Below are 17435 nucleotides of genomic sequence, written 5' to 3'. Positions count from 1 at the left end.
CAACATATAGTGCATAAATGCAGTGACATATAATGCTGGAATTTCCTTATTATCTAGATCGCTGTCAAGGTTATACCTCAAGAGTGAAGTCCTGACCTCACTGAAGTCAATGGTAATATTTTCATTGATTTCCCCTGGGCTGTGACATTTTACCTAATCCAAAAGACAAGGTGGTCACAGCTGAACCAGGCTGGAAAGAATTTATGAAATGAACTGTAACTCAGATAGTATATACTCTTGGCCTATTCCCTCAGGTAAGGGAAAGCATTATACCACATTCAACTTCTTTTCTAAATACTGCAAGTACAGCACATAAGCCTTCTCTCACATAACCCAGGGTCTCTTCTGAAGCGGTCTTTGTAATTCCTAGACATTTCAGTTCTAAAGACTAACTTCCTAGATCATTTCCTGCTCCAGAGCTTTCAACAAGAGGTTCCAAATCCAATACATATTCACATGATTTCCTTTCCAAAAATAAGTTACTTATATGGCTCAATTGTTTCACTTGCCAGCTAGCTTCTTGGAAAGCAAATGAGTCCTCATTTGACTTTCTTGGGTGGATCAAAGAACACTATTTGACAATGTTTTATCAACAGTTTGCAGTTTTCTTTGTCTCCTGCTCAGAAGAGTATCGTAGAGTTCCCATGCCTGCCACAGACCAGTGTGGAAGATTTCATTTTCCAAGTTCTCTGTGGTTCCAAACGCTTCCAGGAACATTATCAAATGCCACAACCCCCAATTTAGTCTACTGCTAGGCTCCCTTCTGGGTTCATCTACTCTGAAGGATTCAGTATCTCTTTTTTGGAAGAGATATAATTGATTTCTACTAATTAATAAAGCCGTGACACAGAAATGATGGTAAGAAACTGTTCTTTATTTCTTGGCTTACATACATGGGCCAAGGTTACATAAGTCTGGATTCATATAACAGGGAGTCAGCATCCTTCAAGTCCATTGACAACTGTTACACAAATTATATCAAAATTATCACAAAAACAAAAGTGAAAGTGCTAACCCACTAATTGATTTTGCCTACTGGAATTCAAAATGTTTAAAAAAATTATCAATTTCAATTTTATAAGTTCAATAAAATGAACTTTTTGTGAAAAGTTGCAACAAAAATTGGTTGATTTGATTTGAATATCAATGTGTTAGGCATTCAGACATCAAACTTGACATGGACTTAATTTTCAATGAAGACAAAAGAGTTTTTGTATAGTTTAGGAATTTGGTCAGTAGTCAGCTTGATTGGAGAGAGGATATAGTACTTATGAAATCTGCATATGCATTCAGTCTGAACAGGCTCAGACGTCTAAAGTCATCGGCATCAGCGATGTCAAACTGCCTTGGTCCCCTAGGCTGGATCTGTCAGTTGTGGTAACAAGGCAAGTGGTACCAGGGAACCACGGGGTTAACATAGCTGTTTCTCATCCTCCACCACTGACGCAGGTCCCAGTGGGGCTGTGTACAGTGGAATTCAATGGTAGGCCCTGCTCCTGCACCTGCTCATCCCATCCCTAAAATCACAGACCCTTTAGGAGCCCTGTGGGCTATGTGATACAGCTCTGTGGGCCAGAACTTTGACACCTCTGATCAGGATCTTCATAGGAATGATCAAACTACAATATTTCACTGGCACAGTGACTTCCAGGTAATGTTATGTCATTTTTCTTCAGGGTTATACCAAACTATTAGCTGGATAGCTAAAAAGGTGTAGAGGTAAGAAAATTAACTTATCAAAATTAACTTTAAGGACTTGCCTGCAGTAGAACATTTGGTCATGTTAGAACATGCTGAAAAAGTTTAATATTTCTGCTTTCATTTAACTATTAAGCAATAATTTACAAGTAGCTGTTTGGTAGTTTCTGCCCCCTCTGGAGTGTAATGTGAATAATGGTGCCTTCTTTTAAAAAGCAGATGATTTCTAAAACATGCTTCTATTTCTTTTCTGCATCTCTACCACTTCCTAGCAGTTACTCTACCCATCACATTAAAGTCTCTGCAGAAGTTGCTGCTAGCATCTTCACCTTTTTGCCTCTTGCCTAATTAGCATCCTTTGAAATCTTCCTTATGCTTATGGAAAAACTTAGAAGTTTCAGCATAGACCCTTTATACTCTTTAAAAAAACAAAAGGTCTCAAAGAACTTTAGTGACATCCTTTATATAACAGCAATAATGAATATGCTGGCACTTCTTACTGACCTTTTCTGTGGCTGGTGAGACCCATGGCTACTATTAGTTTCAGACCTTTAACTCATTAACTAATTATTAACAAATGGGTAATAGACAGCAGAATTATTGCGTTGCCGTTTATTTATTTATTTTTACAAGAAAGATTTCAGTACTCAGATTTGTGTAGTTTTACTAAACTATTCCAACAATGATTCTCCATGTACATGTATTATTAAGTGGAAAGAACCTAAAACTCGCATGCTATTCATAGCAAATGGTTGAGGCACTTTAAAGCAAACCAGTGCTATTCTGTTTGAGGAACTGACAGAGCAAGCCCTTTGGGATCATCAAATCTACTGTTTGTTGTGAGCTGCATGATCATGTGGATACCATAGGTCAAGATCCATAATAAAATTATTGATGTCACCAAGGCCATCCAAATTCCAGGGGAGAAGAACGATGTACAGTCACTTGCATAGGAAAACCGGTTGTTTTCAACACTGAAGCCTTGAATCTAAAAATGAGAAAATGATAGGCAAGCCTAAATGAATTTATATTACACTTTCTTATTTGAAGATATACATGTTCATTAAAAAAACCCAAAAAAGTTGCCTCCTGCTGAACTATTGCATGATATACTGGTAGCAACATGTTGTTTGTATTGACAGTGCTAAGTGAACAATGCTGGAGCAGATGCTATACAAATAGGTTTCCAAAGAAAAAAGTGTTTTTGAGTCCTAGCTAGTCAGAGAGGGCTTTTCCCCTTTTGTTTATTATCCAGTTTGAAGTCCAAATTCACTTGAGATGGTAAGAGTAAAGAGTCCACCAGAGAAATTTACTTTGTTTCATTCTCTCTAGGGCTGAATTATGCATTTTAATGAGGCTTGGCATAATTCATAAAAACAATTTCAGAGAAGGTAAAATATATCATAGCTGTAGCTATATTTGTACCTGATAGATTACATCTTGGTGCATTAGCATGATCTTGGGGATATGCTTCACACTAGAGCAATGCGTAGTGCTGACTGTTATGCTGACCACCGACTCGTTCGTTCCAAGTTGTCCTTCCATTTCAAGCCTCAGCTTAAGCACAGAGGCAACCCCCGCAAAGAAATCTGATGTTTCAAAGCTGCAAAATCAATCTTGCCAACAAAAATTTCAAGCAACACTTCAGTCGAAGCTTGAAAACTAATCCCATACTGCAGGCACCTCACCTGATGGACTCTAGGAACACATCAAGTACGTAGTCTTGGAGACTACCAAGGAGATTGCTGGGCTCAGTACTAAGAGAAACTGAGACTGGTCTGATGAAAATGACAAAGACATCCAAGACCTGCCCCCAAAAATGAGGACCACTCATCAAGCCTTTCTAGCACAGCCAGCTAGCCGAGAGGAAGGCAGCTTACTGCCAGGCATGTAACACCCTTCAACAGAAACTGTGTGATATCCAAAACAGATGGTGGACTATTCTACAAAGCACTGAAATCTGCCTACAGCCCCATCTTCCTGATCCAAAGCCTGCTGAGGAGCTCTGACAGCTGAACCCTACTCATTGACAAAGACTCTGTCATGGACTGATGGTCTGAGCCCTTTCAAACTCTATTTAGCGCTAAACGCACAGTATACCTTTCTGCCAAGTCAAGAAACTGCCTGTCAAGGAGTAACTAGATGAGCATCCTACACTGGAAAAAACCTTTACTGCTATCAACCAGATAAAAAGCAACAAAACCCCTTGAATTGATGGAATTTCACCTGAAGCCCTGAAATACGGCAGTCCTGCCCTGCACTTCAAGCTCCATGAACTCTTTATAGCCTGCTCAGAGCAAGGGAAAATTCCACAAGATCTGCATGACGCTGTAATCATCACCCTTTACTAGAATAAAGGGGACACGTCAGGCTGTTCCAACTACCGAGGGATCACCCTTGTGTTCCTCACCGGGAAGATTTAAGCTAGAATCCTCAACAGGCTGGTGCCCGCCATAGTAGAAGAGGTCCTCCCAGAGAGCCAATGTGGTTTCGGAGCAAACAGAGGCACAATTGATATGGTATTTGTGCTCAGACAGATACAGGAAAAGTGCTGGGAGTAGAACAAGTACATCACCTTCATTGATCCTACTAAGGCGTTTGATACCATAAACCAAAATAGCCTCTGGAAGATTCTCGAGAAGCTTGGATGCCCAACTAAGTTTTTCACCATGGTCAGACAACTCCATGACAGTCAGCGTGGGCAGGTCAAGTACAAAAGCAACCTCTTGTATCCCTTTCTGACCTCCAGTGGATTTGAGCAAGGTTCTGCACTCACCCCTACTTTGTTCAGCATTTTCTTTTCCATGATGCTGCAGCAAGCTTTGGACAATCTTGGGGAAGGTGAGAAAAGTGCCTGCATCTGCTTCCAGGCAGGTGGAAACCTTTTCAATCTCAGACAGCTACAGGCTTACACAAAGACCTTGCAACTCATCTGTGAACTTCAGTTTGCAGATGATTGTGCCCTGGTGGCCTACACTCAACCTGATCTGTAGCACATGACCACTCTTTGGACTTACCAACAGTCTGAGGAATACTGAAGTTCTTTATCAGCCAGCTCCAGCTTTATCAGCCACGCTTATGTGCCACCAAAGATGACTATTGAAGGAACCAAGCTAAATGCTGTCAAACAGCTCACCTACCTGAGGAGTGTCATCTCACATGACACCACAGTTGACAAGAAGGTAGACAACAGATTCTGAAAAGCTAGCAGTGCCTTCAACAGACTCAAAAACAGGTCTGGAATAGTCACAGCCTACGGGACAGACCAAAGCCAAGGTGTACAGAGCTGTTGCTATCTTCACCCTACTGTACAGTGCTGAGTCATGGGTCATATATCTCCACTATGTACACCTCGTTGAGTGCTTTCATCAGTGCTGCCTCCTCACCATTCTCAAGATCTGCTGGCAGGACACCAACGTGGGGGTGCTACAAAAGAGCCAATACTACCAGTATTGAAGCAATTCTCCTGCAGACTTAGCTGTGGTGGGGCAGGCAGGTAGCCTGGATGGATGACAACTGCTTACCAAAGGCCATGCTGTACAGGGAACTGATGATGGGGAAATGCAAAAGAAAGGCCCCACACAAGCACTTCAAGGATACTCTGAAAAGGTCATTTTCTGCCTGCAGAACTGACCACAAACTGTGGGAAACAGGCTGCAGATCATGATGCCTGGCAGCTCAAAATCAAAAAGCCAACAGCCTTCTTTGAATGTCAGTGCAGAGCCAGCATCAAGGTGAAGAGGAATAGGAGAAAAATACACCTTCATCGAGCAGCAGTCAGCCACATGTGTGTAACCACTGCAGCAGGATTTGCTTCTTTGCAATTGGACTGATTAGTCACCAGCAGGCCTGCAATCGGTGTGGGCAGTTATCTGCCTAACATTTTTGTCTGTGAAGAACCACCAAGCAGGAGACCCCTCTGAGTTACAGCTCTTTGCAAACTAGATTGTTGTTAATAACTGCTTGAGTTAAGGGTCTGCAACATAGATTATTGGTGGATTTTGGACATGGGCGACTGGTGCCCGGCCCCCCCTCCTTGACATCAGTCAGTGATTAGGGGTGGTGAGTCCCAATCATGCTGACTGCTGGGGGTGGGGGGTGTCTCCCGGCAGCCAATCACACTCACCAAAATGCTTTTGCTGGCGGCGCTCACGGGGAGGATGGGGTGGGGGCACTGGTGCTCCCGATTGCCCCCCTGCCCGCTGGTTAAACAGGGAGCGTGGCCTGACAAGGGGTGCAATGGTGCTGTCAGGGGGTGCATGTGCATCCCTGTGCATGTCGCCACTGGTTTTGTAAGTGTTTGTGCTTAGCAGAATATTCTCTTGCAAAATATAATATCTGTATCTAGATAGAAAGATTTCACATTATATGTAAGAATGCAAGGGTGTTTATGCACATGCTTCAGGAGTGGGGGAAACTTTAATCTAATCAAAGCACCTGGAGCATCTCGTGTATCAGCATCCCCACGCTGAAAAATAGTAGCAGGGGCACTTTAACCAAAGTTCATTGAGCAAAAATGGCAGCGGGTGTGCTTTAAGTAAAATTAATTGAACAAGCTTTAAAGTGCCCCCACCACCATTTTTCAATGTGGGAACGCTGATACATGAGATGCTGAAGTCTGCTGGAACACAGTAATTACCACACTCCAGCAGACTCAATTAATCGAGTCTGCTCCAATGTGCTTTATAGCACATTGAAGCGGCCTTACTGCTCATATATAGGTGCCCCTAATGCCTACACTCTAAGCCCGTCAGCATGGGAGAGTGCGCCCACATGACTAGATTTAGATGGCTGTTCTAGTTAGAGAATGTGGTAGGGTAGCCACTTTCAAAAATCCAAAGAAAGTTAGAGCTAGCCAACAGGAAAGGAGTTCAGTGTGCCCGAACTCTTGCCCCCTCAGGAGCTTATGTGCCTGCTAGAATCTGTGAAGTTACTGTAATCACTAGTCTGCTGGGCAAAAGGTAGGACCCACCACATTTTGTATATGTCATCAACATAAGTTAGCCATGCTTAGAACATGCCTAACAGGTTGTGTCCCTCCAAGAATTTAGGCATGTCCCCAGTACCAAATTGGATCACATCAGAGCTTAGGTAGGTAACGCATCTAGGTGATAAAACCAGATCACTTCTGAGTGTGCACAGAAGCCCAGGCTCTAGGGAATCTGACAGTCCAAAATGGAGGGCAGTCTACTATCATGGAGAAGGGCCAGTTTACATTGCTCTTCAGAACTCAGGTGGCTACATTCTATTAAAAACCTGCTTAGACCTTTCTGACATGAGAATGGTTCTCTCTCAAACACAATGGCAAATCCAAGTGCTGGCTAGCGCTGTTCATCATGATCTGCAAAACTAGAGTAGATGAGGATTATTTGAGCCCCATAGGGATGGTAAAGATATTTTGATGGAGCTAGTCGTTCTGGACCCTTTTCTATAATTCGAGAGTCTTCCCAATGTTATCACTGAAGAGAATTTGCAAATAGTGATTGATTTTCAGTACATCCACTGATATATTTCTGATTCTAGCTGAATAATAGAAAACAAATATTTTGGTTGGGCAGCCAAGTTTGTACACAGCTTTAGTGAATGCATGCATTTGCCAGGATCTAAAATTGTTAAGCCACTGTTTAGACATCAGACCAAAACTGGAATGGGAGGCACACAATATGGTCTGAAAGATTGTTTGGAAAAAAGAAAAGCAGATGATGCTTCATGTAATTTTGGTTCACAGAAAGAATTGAGCTTCTGTGAAACAATACCTCTGTGTTCCAATTTTTACAAGAACTCTCTGAGGTATTTAATAGATGGATATGCTTTTACCAGGACAGTTAATTTGCCAGGACTACAGCCAGGAAGACTGAATTTTATTATGTGCAATACAATTGTTCCATATTCAAGCAGGGTTGTGCCTGGCAAACCTTTGAGGTGAAAGCTTTAATTGTACATTCTTAAAATGCCATATCTACTTTTAGGAAATTGCTGTAGTATATACAGATTGTTGTATTGTTTTTCTGATGTGTTATCATTTCCACGGGGGTGTTATTGGATCCCAGCTGGGAGATAAGGATGCGACTCCCTGCAGACATGCCTATGTAAAGTTAAAAATACATAATCCCTGTTCTTTACTTTTATGTATATAAAACTATTTTGATAAAGATTCCAGCCCTCTGTAGGCTTTAATTCTAGAGCACATACTAATATAATTTCTATAAGTGAGGTTACTCTATATTTACTGTTTATTTTTAAAATTGAATTATATTCTCTATATTTTGAATGGAGTTCTGTCATCATTTAACCTTTAACAAAACCTTTAAGGAAAAAGTATTATGTTGATTGTGGAGGGTTACCCTCAAGGGCAGAATACAATTAGTATGGTTTGAAATATTTTAGCCCTAAAAATATCTGAAGATTCCTGTCCCCAGGGTTTGGGGCTGTTATTTGGAACAAAGGGTCTACAAACCAACATGATGTACACTAAAGAAAAAAGGAGGTATCTAAGGGCAGCTCTTAAAAAGAAACTTTTCATTTCATAGATTATGCTGGAATGGTGCAAAGGAACCAAAAAAGGCTAGAACAGTCATTCCTTTGACTGATCCTGACACTATTGGTATTTATGATTGGTAGTGTTGAAGGCTCTGACTTCCTTCACTAATGATCAGATTCTGGGCTATACCCTTGTCTGCAGTCACTACTCATTTCCTCTACATCTCTGCTTCCCCTGTCTCTTGCTGTGGAGCTTGGGGCTAAGTATAGACAGTCAAAAAGGCCTGAGGCTGAATCAATTCAATCTTCTCAGGTTGGTTTAAGTTGCGTAGATGGAGCAGATAAACAAGTGAAGAGACGTTAACTTTTGAATCCAGAATTGCAGCCATGTGCCTGCAGTAGCCCAGGCCAGAAGCCAGGGGGTGCACATACACATAAACCAATAGATCCTCCAAACTCCTGCGCATATCCAAGTGAATTCACAGAGGAGTTGGAGAGGCACTGACTGGTCCAGACAAACAGTTGCTCCAAAGGCAATAATAACTATAATAATAACTACAAACTGAAAGAAATGACAAAGGCAAAACTCAGTAGTGACTATTTTTTCTGAGGGTGGTACAACAAAAGGGATTGCATCATAACCTTTCAAGCTGTGTTTTGAGGTTTAGGACAAGATATACAAGAACAGTCTTCCCCAAGAGGTACTTAAAGCAGCAAGAACTGCTGCATAAGTAAGGGAGGAAGAACAGTCCATGCATAGGTCTTCTTGGTGCCATCCTTAATTTGGATTCCAATAACAGAAAGTTAACAACAGACAAACAATGCCTCTTTCTCAGCTCTGAAGGGGCAACAGCTTGAGGCTTGTGTAGAAATTCTGGGAAAAGACAAGTGACAAGGGGATTCTTCCATGTTCCCGAACCTTAGTGCTATCAAAGTGCATTACACACTTTGAACCTTTCATTGTCCACTGTCTGTTTGGACAAAGATCTCTTCAGGGTTTTCTGACCAACAGCATCATGAGTGACCCACAATACTAAGTTAGGTGCCACCTGCTTTTCAGCAACATGCTCCAGCCTTCCAGGCACTGAGGCAGTTTCTGACTGGAGAGAAAGAAAAGCTCTGTGTGTGTGTTTGTATTTAAAAAGCTGACTGTATAATAAATGAACAGAGTGGACTTGCTGCTGTTTCTGGTGTCGAAGACATTTCTATTCACTAATAACAAGATGATTACCATACCATACTTCACTCGCTCCCCTCCTCCTATGCTGTCTATCACTAACGTTTTTTATATTGTGCCTTCATTTAGCTTCCATAATGAAAGCAGAGAGCAAAAACCCCACCACAATCCCTGTTTAAGTTACAGAGGCTGGAGACATAAGAATCAACAGGGAGCAATCTTAGCAGCAATACTTTTCCCATGAGCTTTCCAACAATGAGGTTCAGTCCAGCTATGGACCGAAATCTGTTGAGATTCAGGTACAGATAGCCAAACCCTGAATTGTAACAGAGTTTTTGAATCCAGATACCACGGAGTCAGCTCATCTTTTATACATATAATAGAGTTTGGAGTTATCCCTTGCATTTTAATGTTCCTTTGCAAGAAACTACTCAATTTTACAGAGTTTTAAACATGCTTTTAGGATATAAATGTAAATACTCTCTTCATAAGAAAACACCATACCCAAAATAAAGCATTGTTTTTGCATGTCTGGCAAAGTACACAGTAGTAATGCCTTATAACTACAGGAAATTTGTACCTCATTCACATGAAGAAAAAAAGGAAACTGATTTCCCTCTGTGAACATATGAACTGCAGCTATACCTCCAGTGATGTCAAAGGCAAACCTCCCATTAATTTCAATAGGAACAGTATTGGGCTTTTGATCTATGGCATTATACAACAGAACTCACCATGAGTTCAGATATTCTGTACTGCTGAAAAACACAGTCATACTAAGCTGTACTTTCCTGGATAAACAAAGTGCAAAGAAATCAAATAAAAACAAAGCAAGCAGCATTAAGCTACCCATAAAAACAACCACCTAAGAGGTCCATGTTTTCAATAGCAGCCCAATTCAGTAAACAGGCAAAGGAGCTACTTAGTATTTCTTTGGCTGATTAAGTATATTAACGTTTATTGTTTTATTTTCCCCCTTTTGTGGTCAACTTTATAGGGTTTTGTTGTTCACAGTTGTGCTTTCATGTTCTTATTGTTCAGATATTGCCTTTTCCTTTACCCCTTATTGAATAGCACCCACAGGGGAGGGGACAACTTTCTTTTAACTTTCCCTTAGGGTTGAACTTAAAATAGGGGTATTATGAATATATGCTGTTGAGCATTTACTATAGCAAGTAATGGTTCTTGGAATAGCCTCTGAAATGGCAATGTGTACTCACTTGAAACTCAGAAATGAAAATGTCCCAGCTCTTTGCTTCATTGTTGGATGGAATCAGATTTGCACCGTAGAGATTGCTTGTTCCCACCAACTGACAATGAAATGAATACTCTGCAGGAGCAGAGATGACAGAGACGTTAAACCTAGCAACCTTTCTGTTGTCCTGTACAATTTCAACAGTCTCTAAAGTAAACCAGTTTCGAGCAGAGCCTGCAAAGAACCTCTTGGTCATTAGAAATCTAGAGAGAGAAAGAAAAAAGAACTAAGTAAAGAATCAAATTTACATAGGAAAGAGTTGTAATAATCAGTGAAATAACCAATGGCAGATGGGATAAATCATCATGAGCTGTTTTACCCATCATTTAGAATGTTCCCCCATAGGAGTATTTAGAACAAAGTGACTTTTAAATCTAATTATGCTACTTATTAAACTTTCATATAATAACCCCTATTTGCCTAATTTGCAACAGGCCAGCAGAAAATATATCATATTTTATTCTGCATTGGTCTGCTCTAATGCAATATTTCATCAGTAGCTTGCAGTTTATAATTAGTGAGATACTATCTGTAGGTTTATACAGTAAAAGCTCTGTTATCCGGCATCCATGGGGAATGGGGGATGCTGGTTAATCAAATATACCGCGTCCAATGCACCAGGGCTTTCACTCCCTGGCGTCAGCGTGCCAGGGGACAGGGAGGGGGGTAGGGAAGTCAGCTTGACTTCAATACCTAAGAACCTACCACAGCAAATTTAAAAAGATTCAGCTTGAACTACCCAAACACTTTGGAACATTGGGAAAAAGGGACAAGTTCTGCCTTTTTCTTTTCAAAAGCTGAGAAAAAGAACTCAGCTCGAGGCAGTGAAACCAGAAGTGGGACTTCTAGTTTCTCTTTTGCCACATCCCTCTGAAGGAAGATTTGTATTGACAGATGCCAGTTAGCGGAGCATTCCGGACAGTGAAGTGCTGGATAACACTGATTTTGCTGTACTATTATTCAGTAAAAATGTTATGGGATTTTTAAAGCATTTTATATACATATACACATATGCACATACACACACACATATACACATAAACACACACACATATGTATACGTATGTACACACACACACACACACACACACACACACGTATGAATACTAACTTGATAACTTTTTGTTTATTCTTGCAAGTGTTCCTTGGTTCAAGTCCTTCAATGGTCATTTTTATAGGCAGACATCTAATTTTATACCTGCAGGTGCATGCCTTTCTCTTGTGTGTGTGTGCATGTGTGTGTACATTTCCATCATCCCAGTATAAGATCTTGTAAAATATTTTTAATATTTAAAAAAATTGAGAAAAAAAAATGATCAGGCATTATTGCTTCAGTGGGCTCAGATCCTATTACAATTACTTTACTCAGTTTTATTTAGCTAGTCCAATATTCTTATATTAAATATATCCTCTGTGTCAACTTAGAAAACTGAAAACTGAAGATTACATATTTTTCTACTTATTACATAATGATCAGTACTTTAATCCTACTTGGTTTACATTTTTTTTAGCCTGGTGCTTGCTAAAGTATTTTTCAGTACTGTACAACAGTATACAATCTGAGGGGCCAATCTATAGTAGTTGAGAGTGGCTACACATATGGATATTCTAAGCTGTCTTCCCCCCTGTGAGTTGTAAACATTTTAGGGTCTAGGATGTTGTTCTGGTGCAGCAAATCTGTAAATATATATATATTTTAAAATAAATAAGTCAATAATGACTAGGGCTGTGCAAAGCTTCAGTAGCTGATTTGATTCGGAGGCTCTGCCCTGCTGCCACTTGCCCAGCCAGGGCGGTGGGGCAGGATGTGGCTCACTCTGGGTGGAATGGGGCAAGCGGCAGCAGGGCACAGCCCCTGCTCATAGTGCTGCCGCACCTGCATCCCACCACCCTTCTTCCCTGCAAGTGGCAGCAGGGCAGAGCCCCCACCCACAGCTCTGATGCAGGCATGGCAGCACTGGGAGTGGGGGCTATCCTCTGCTGCTACCTGGAATGAGCAGCACCTGCATCACACCTCCCTCTTCAGTGGCTGGGCAAGCGGCAGCAGGGCATAGCCCCTGCAGCTCCCTCTGCCAGGGCAGAGGCAGGCACAACTGGAGGGGATGCAGGAGAAGCCCCCACAGCTGCCCTGCCCAGCCCCAACCCCCTCCTGGCCCAGCCTCCCAGCGCTTTAAAAAAAAAAGAAGCCCCATACTCACCGGCTCTGGCAGCAGTGACTGGGGACTCTGGGAGCTCATCGCAGAGTCCCCCTACACAGTATGGGGCAGTGGGGGGCAGCGGGGATCTTCCCCCCCTGCCTGGCACCTGCACGGTAGCTGCCTCATGGCATGGGTGCAGTGCAGCTCAGCAGGATGCCGTGTGCTGTCTGGGAGCTGGGGTGGCTCCATGTGATAGCCAGAGCCCGGCAGCACTCAGCTCCAGTGGCCCTAGCTCCCAGACAGTGTGCAGCGCCCTACTGTGCCTCGTTGCACCTGCACCATGGGGCAGCTGCTGTGCAGGTGGCCAGGCAGGGGGGCGATTCCCAGTACCCTCCACTGCCCTGTGGTGGCTGGGGGTGCTCTCCCACGAGCCCTCAGAGGCTGTAGTCGCTGCTTCTGCAGCCAGTGAGTGCAGGGCTATTTCTTTTTCTTTTAAAGCTCCACACTCACTGGTTGCAGCAGTGGTGATTGGGGCCTCTGGGCCCTCATGGCAGAGTCCCTCCATGCTGCATGAGGCAGTGGGGGGAAGCAGGGATAGGCCCCCGCACCTGGGACCCATGCAGCAACTGCCCCATGGCGCAGGTCAGGTGCAGAATGGCTTGGCAGGGCGCTGCGAGATGTCTGGGAACCGGGGTGGCTCCACGTCAGCTGGAGCCCAGTAGCACTCAGCCTGTGGCCCCAACTCCCAGACAGTGCACAACGCCCTTCCAAGCTGCACTGCACCCGCTATGGGGCAGCTGCCACAGGGGTGCCAGGTGGGGAGAGGGGCGATCCCCACTTCCTCCCACTGCCCCGTGCTGTATGAGGGGGCTCTGCCATGAGCACCCAGAGGCCCCACTCACCGCTCTTGCGGACGGTGAGTGCAGGGATTTTTTTTTCTTCTTTTTTTTAAGTGCTGGGACTAGGCTGGGGCTGTGGAGGAGCTGCAGGAGAACCTGCAGCCACCCGGCAGTGCCTGCCTCTCTCCAGCCGATTCGAATCACCAAATTTCTCTGAATCAGCACCAAATCTTCCGAAGCGGATTCAGCCGAATCAATTCAGGACAATGATCCGAATCACTGTCCTCCAAATCAGCCAAATCCAAATCGAATACTTTCCTATTTGCACAGGCATAATAATAAGTGCATATTGCGCCTCCTCTGTTTATTTAAAATGGCCCATGTCAGTTCAGTGACATGCATCATCTAGCAGAGCCCAAAATTTGCTCTCTGCATAGATGGAGTTTCCTCAGAAGAGTCATGTGACACTTGGCAGGTGGACTGAACGGGGGACATTGAGAACGTTTTTCTATATCCGTGTGAAGTGACCCATCACACAGCCATCTTTAGTATATATATTGTGAGCTGCTAGAAACCCTAGTCATGGACAAGAACTCCTGGGCAGCAGGTACTGTAGAGATGCAAGAACACTACTTACACCGCATGGAACTAATCACTAATCAACAGATCAATAGTCAGATTAGAACTTAGAAGCCCTGAGCATTTATACACATGCTCCGGGAGTTGGGATGGGGGAAGATTTAATTAGTGCCACTCTAATTAAAGCACCTGGAGCATCTTGTGTATCAGCATCCCTACACTTCAAAATGGTGGAGAGGTCGCTTTAACTAAAGCTCGTCAAACAAGTTTTAGTTAAAGCACCCCCACCACCATTTTGAAGTGTGGGGACGCTGATACATGAGATGCTGGAGGCTGCTGGAGCATGGTAATTACCATGCCCCAGCAGACTCGATTAATTGAGTCTGCTCCAATGTGCTGTAATTACAGCGCATCAGAGTAGCCTCACTGCTCGTGTATAGGCACCCCTCAGTATTTCAAAAGTAAAAACATTCAGCAAAATATGCAAGTTCATCAAAACACAGTTCCTGATTTCTTGTTCCATTCTAGCCCGTACCAATTACCAAGAGCCAAATGAGAGTATTAAACAAGAAAATACTAAGTGACTGATTGGGTTATTGAGACATGAGATAGTGCTACGTGGTGAAGTGCCCAGAACAGTTTATATCTTCCCAAGGTTCAGCATACTATCTTCACAACCCTTAAGTGCCTGAAATGAGATTATGACTGTTCATATACTTTAAGACACAATCAAGAATCTTAAAAGTAATCACTTTTGAAACAATGAGGGTTTTAAATAGAAACAAGAACACATGACTGCCTACACTGAACCGAACCCACCTTGCCACCAGCGAGGATGACCATATAGCAGGCCCTTGTATGTCCAACTAATTCTAACCATTGTCCTCTATCAGGTTACTGTAGGCTGTGCTGGAACATTGATCAATAATATATACTGGTCACACAAAGACACTAAAGCACTAAAGGCACTAAAGCATCAGTCAGAGTAGGTCTGATCAGCAAACCTGACCATGCATGAACTCCTTACATTTGCAAAACTTGTCATATGGGCCAGATGTGCACTCCTGCCAGAAGATGGGAGGGGGAGTGTCGCAGGGCACCTCGGTACCCCTGCTCCTATAGAGGAGAAACTGCCAGGGAGCGAGTGAGCGCGCCCTGGCCTGACATGACGAGCCCAGCTGAGGCTGGCTCAGGTAATGAGCGCAGCTGCGGGTTGCCGGAGCAACCAAGCGGAGCCAGCTGCCTGTAGGGGGCAGGGCCTGGCCCTTATAAAGCCCAGGGCTGAGGCCAGGCTGGCAGTTCTCTGCCAGCAGCTGGAGAGGCAGGAGCTCCCTCGGCCGAGAGATGGGAAGGAGCCTAAGTAGCAAGTACAGCTCATGATAGCCCTGGAGGCTTGAGCTATGATGATGAGTTATGGCCATGCGGCTTGCATTTGTGTTACAGCCTAGGGGCTTGTGGTTTTGCGTTGTGTTATTACACCCGGAGGCTTGGGTGAGGCTGTAGGGGTTGGAGGAGGCCTCAATTACTCGCACGCCAGTGCATGAGCAACTGGCGGCGAGGAGCGCGGCCAGTGGGTCACGGGCGCAACCCGTAGGTTGCAGACGGGGACCTAGACCCCGGATTGCGTGTGGGGGAACATAGACCCCGAAGGCGCAGCTCGCACGCCACTGCGCGAGCAGCTGGCGGCGAGGAGCGCGGCCAGTGGGTCGCGGGCGCAACCCGTAGGTTGCAGACGGGGACCGAGACCCCAGATTGCGTGTGGGGGGAACATAGCCCCCCGGCCCCAGGAAAGGGGCGGTATTACTGAGTAGCCCAGCGTGGGCGCGGTGAGCCCCCAGAGAGGGGGAACGCCATTGTGTTTTATTGAGTAGCCCAGCGTGGGCGCAGCGAGCCCCCAGAGAGGGGGAACGCCCTTGTATGTTATTGAGTAGCCCAGTGTGGGCGTGGCGAGCCCCAGAAAGGGGGAATGCCATCGTGCTTTGTTGAGTAGCCCAGTGTGGGCGCACGGGCATAGCGAGCCCGGCCACAGGCCAGTGCGGCAATCCCCCCCTCAGACCAAGGCAGGGCGCTGCGGTTGCCCCTGAGAAGACAGGGAGTAGCAGCGCGGGGAGCCAGAGTCAGGGAGGGTGTCCGTGCGGTTGGCCCATAGGACCGGTGGCCCGCTGGAGAGTCCCGGAGCGGAACCACACCGGCAGGGGAGGCCCAGAGTGGGCTAGACGGGAGTCCCAGCAAGAGGCTGGGCATGAGAGAGAGAGCCCAGAGTGGGCCACATGAGAGAGGAGGCCCGCCAAGCGGGCGTATAGACCAAACAACGTCCATTACATCTGCGAGGCTTGGGGCGTGGTATCAGGGGAGGTAGGAGCCACGCATAGCCCATAAGGCTGGGGCGCTTAGGTAGCGCCATTGTACGGGGAGACCCACGAGGGGTCCAGGAGCTGACAGGCCCGAGGAAACACAAGGCAGCCTCTCTATTACATATTACATCAAGACGTGGAGGGCGAGAATGGAGGGTGCCCTCGGGCCGGAGTAGCGCGGTGAGAGGACCTCAAGGAGATCACGGCCCTCCGCCAGGACCCTGCCATGACAGGGAGATAGCAGTACAAAGTGTAGGATTGCCCAGTATCAAGCTGATAAGGCTGGAATGAAAACACCCAGAACAGGATGTGAAACGAGAGCATAGTACAGGATGGTTTAAGATATTCAAAATACATAATGTAATACATAACTTGTTTTGACCACTGTATAAAAGAAGTGGAAAGTATGGGAATTTTGTATTGGCCTAGGGAGGCCCTATGTAGTGTTGTGCCAGGACCTGGTCATGCACATACATGCATTAACACCTTGTCTGTCAGATCACAAGAGTGTTAAGGCCATCCTTTGTTGACAATAACCCGGGCTGAGGCTTTGGCACTGAACTGAGCCTGTGGTCATTCTTTAAGACAAGACTGGTGTTGGGATCTCCTGGCTTCAACTTTTGCCAGCACTGCAGCTCCTAAGACTACAACACTGACAACACATCAATAACACCTAAGTAAGACAACAACGATGACAGTTACCATAAATCTTTCTTGAAGTTCCTTGAAGATGCACAGTTTAATACCCCAGTTCTTTCCATATTTCTGAACAGCAACAGAAGTTAATAACATGGACAGCAACAGAAGTTAATACTTTGCCTTCTGGCAATAGATAAAAGAATTGTTCATAGTGGAAGACTGACAGCTTGTAACTCTTGATTCAGGGATTCCATTAACATTGGAATCAAACAAGCT

General features: G+C 44.6%; 1 protein-coding gene across 1 annotated transcript in view; it reads right to left on the bottom strand.

Moving 5' to 3' along the window:
* Positions 1-853: 853 nt before the first annotated feature.
* LOC102572825 (V-type proton ATPase subunit S1) overlaps positions 854-17435 on the bottom strand; it is a 96012-nt gene continuing 79430 nt past the window's right edge. The window contains exons 9-10 of the mRNA XM_019491950.2: positions 10576-10813; positions 854-2686 (exon numbers count right to left, since the gene is read on the bottom strand). Of these exons, the coding sequence (XP_019347495.1) occupies positions 2477-2686; positions 10576-10813 (448 nt within the window). The 3' untranslated portion in view covers positions 854-2476. The remainder of the gene's footprint in view (positions 2687-10575; positions 10814-17435) is intronic.

Source organism: Alligator mississippiensis, chromosome 4, assembly GCF_030867095.1.
Source record: "Alligator mississippiensis isolate rAllMis1 chromosome 4, rAllMis1, whole genome shotgun sequence".
Classification (NCBI taxonomy): Eukaryota; Metazoa; Chordata; order Crocodylia; family Alligatoridae; genus Alligator; species Alligator mississippiensis.
The sequence above is the reverse complement of the archived record's forward strand: the minus strand, read 5'-3'. Positions and strand labels throughout refer to the sequence as shown.